This window comes from Solea senegalensis, linkage group LG7 (assembly GCF_019176455.1).
Source record: "Solea senegalensis isolate Sse05_10M linkage group LG7, IFAPA_SoseM_1, whole genome shotgun sequence".
In the NCBI taxonomy this organism is placed as follows: domain Eukaryota; kingdom Metazoa; phylum Chordata; class Actinopteri; order Pleuronectiformes; family Soleidae; genus Solea; species Solea senegalensis.
This window is the reverse complement of record NC_058027.1, coordinates 26,648,594-26,650,062: the sequence shown is the minus strand read 5'-3', so window position 1 is coordinate 26,650,062 and position 1,469 is coordinate 26,648,594. Positions and strand designations below refer to the sequence as shown.

Genomic DNA, 1,469 nt, shown 5'->3' with positions numbered 1-1,469 from the left:
GACTTTAATCCCTCGGTGTTTGGACAGCACACTCACACCCTCTCTGAATATTGATGCTGGTGAGAAAATCTACGCTTCTCAGCCTCATGTCCACAGAGACAGAGAGGTGAAGACAGCAGTGCACAGTCCAACCAGTCGCCCGGATCGTGTCTTACACTCATGCACTCGTTTCTGCACGGCACAGATACGTCACAGACTGTCAGTCTCACTTGTGTCAGGTGCGTCTGCTCTTAAAAGAGTTCACTTGAAACGTTTAAACACGTCTGTTACATTCATTTTCTTGATGTCATGCAAACATGTTAGTCTGACTGAAATCGAGCTGGTCTTAGTCAGACTAACATACCTGGATAATGCGATTCATAGTCTGATTACTCCTGCATGTATAGGCATTCGCGACATATAAACTGCGGCATACAGAACCACAACGCCGCCCATTTCACCATCTCACTGTTGTTCTGTGACGTAAAGGTCAACAGGAAACTGATTCAATACGCACTAGCTTACAGAGAGATACAGCGCCACCTACGGGGGGGTCAGGCGTACACATTATACATCGGACTCTGTAAGTTGTCCGATTGTACGACTGAGTATATACTTATACTACATTCTATTGACGGTGTTGTATGAACTGGTATTGCTAACAACAGCTAACGTGGTGAACTTGGGGGTGACGTCACTCCCAGTTCCGATTTCCAAGTTTCTATGTAAATGGAACACAGCGTTGTGTTGTGGCTTTACTCTCTTGTATGTGAGTTAACATGTCCGTCTTGTCCGTCTCTCTCTGTCTGTCTGCGTGTCTGCAGCCGTGCCTTCAGGATGACAGCAGGGCGCGTGGGGGAGCGTGAGCACAGCAGCAGACAACGTCCATCATGGAGGTGGAGGGCACAGCGGAGCCGGCCTTCGTGGATGTGGACCAGGGCCTGACTCTGGCCTGCATTGCCTTCCTCTGCCTGCTGCTGGTGGCCATGATCATCCGCTGTGCCAAGGTGATCATGGACCCCTACAGTGCCATCCCAACCTCCACATGGGAAGAACAGCACCTGGACGACTGACGGTACCATGTACTACTGTATGAGTATGTTCCACCGGACCACCACGTGTGACAATACCAGCAAAGTCTCTGGTCTGAACAAAAGTATGGTTCTCCATGGGTTCTTTAGTGAGGCAGTGATTATGTATGAAACCTTGTTGACTCCATGGTCAATCTCAAATTCTCAAAGGATGGAAAAGCACAAAAGAGTGCATGAATTCTCTTGGTACAGAACTTTTTTTTAGAAGTTTGAATACGTCAAAAATGGTTCCGCTGTGGCACAAGATGGGAGAATAGTTTCCTGATACTTTGTGGAACTAGTTTTTGGTCATATGGTACCTTAAATAGGTTCTGTATGATTTCCAGAAGAAACGGTCAAGACAGAAGAAACTTCTGGCACTACACGGAACTCTTTCCTTGTAGAGAAGAAACTCTGGGG

General features: G+C 47.3%; 1 protein-coding gene across 1 annotated transcript; it reads left to right on the top strand.

Moving 5' to 3' along the window:
• The first annotated feature begins 869 nt into the window (after positions 1-869).
• LOC122772148 (cortexin domain-containing 1-like) lies at positions 870-1,096 on the top strand. The gene has a single exon (XM_044029876.1). The coding sequence runs from the start codon at positions 870-872 to the stop codon at positions 1,050-1,052; it is 183 nt and encodes a 60-aa protein (XP_043885811.1). The 3' UTR covers positions 1,053-1,096.
• Positions 1,097-1,469: the final 373 nt, after the last annotated feature.

What these genes read in the sequence shown, in the direction of transcription:
- LOC122772148 (XM_044029876.1), top strand. Translation starts at nt 870, where the DNA reads ATGGAGGTGGAGGGCACAGCGGAGCCGGCCTTCGTGGATGTGGACCAG.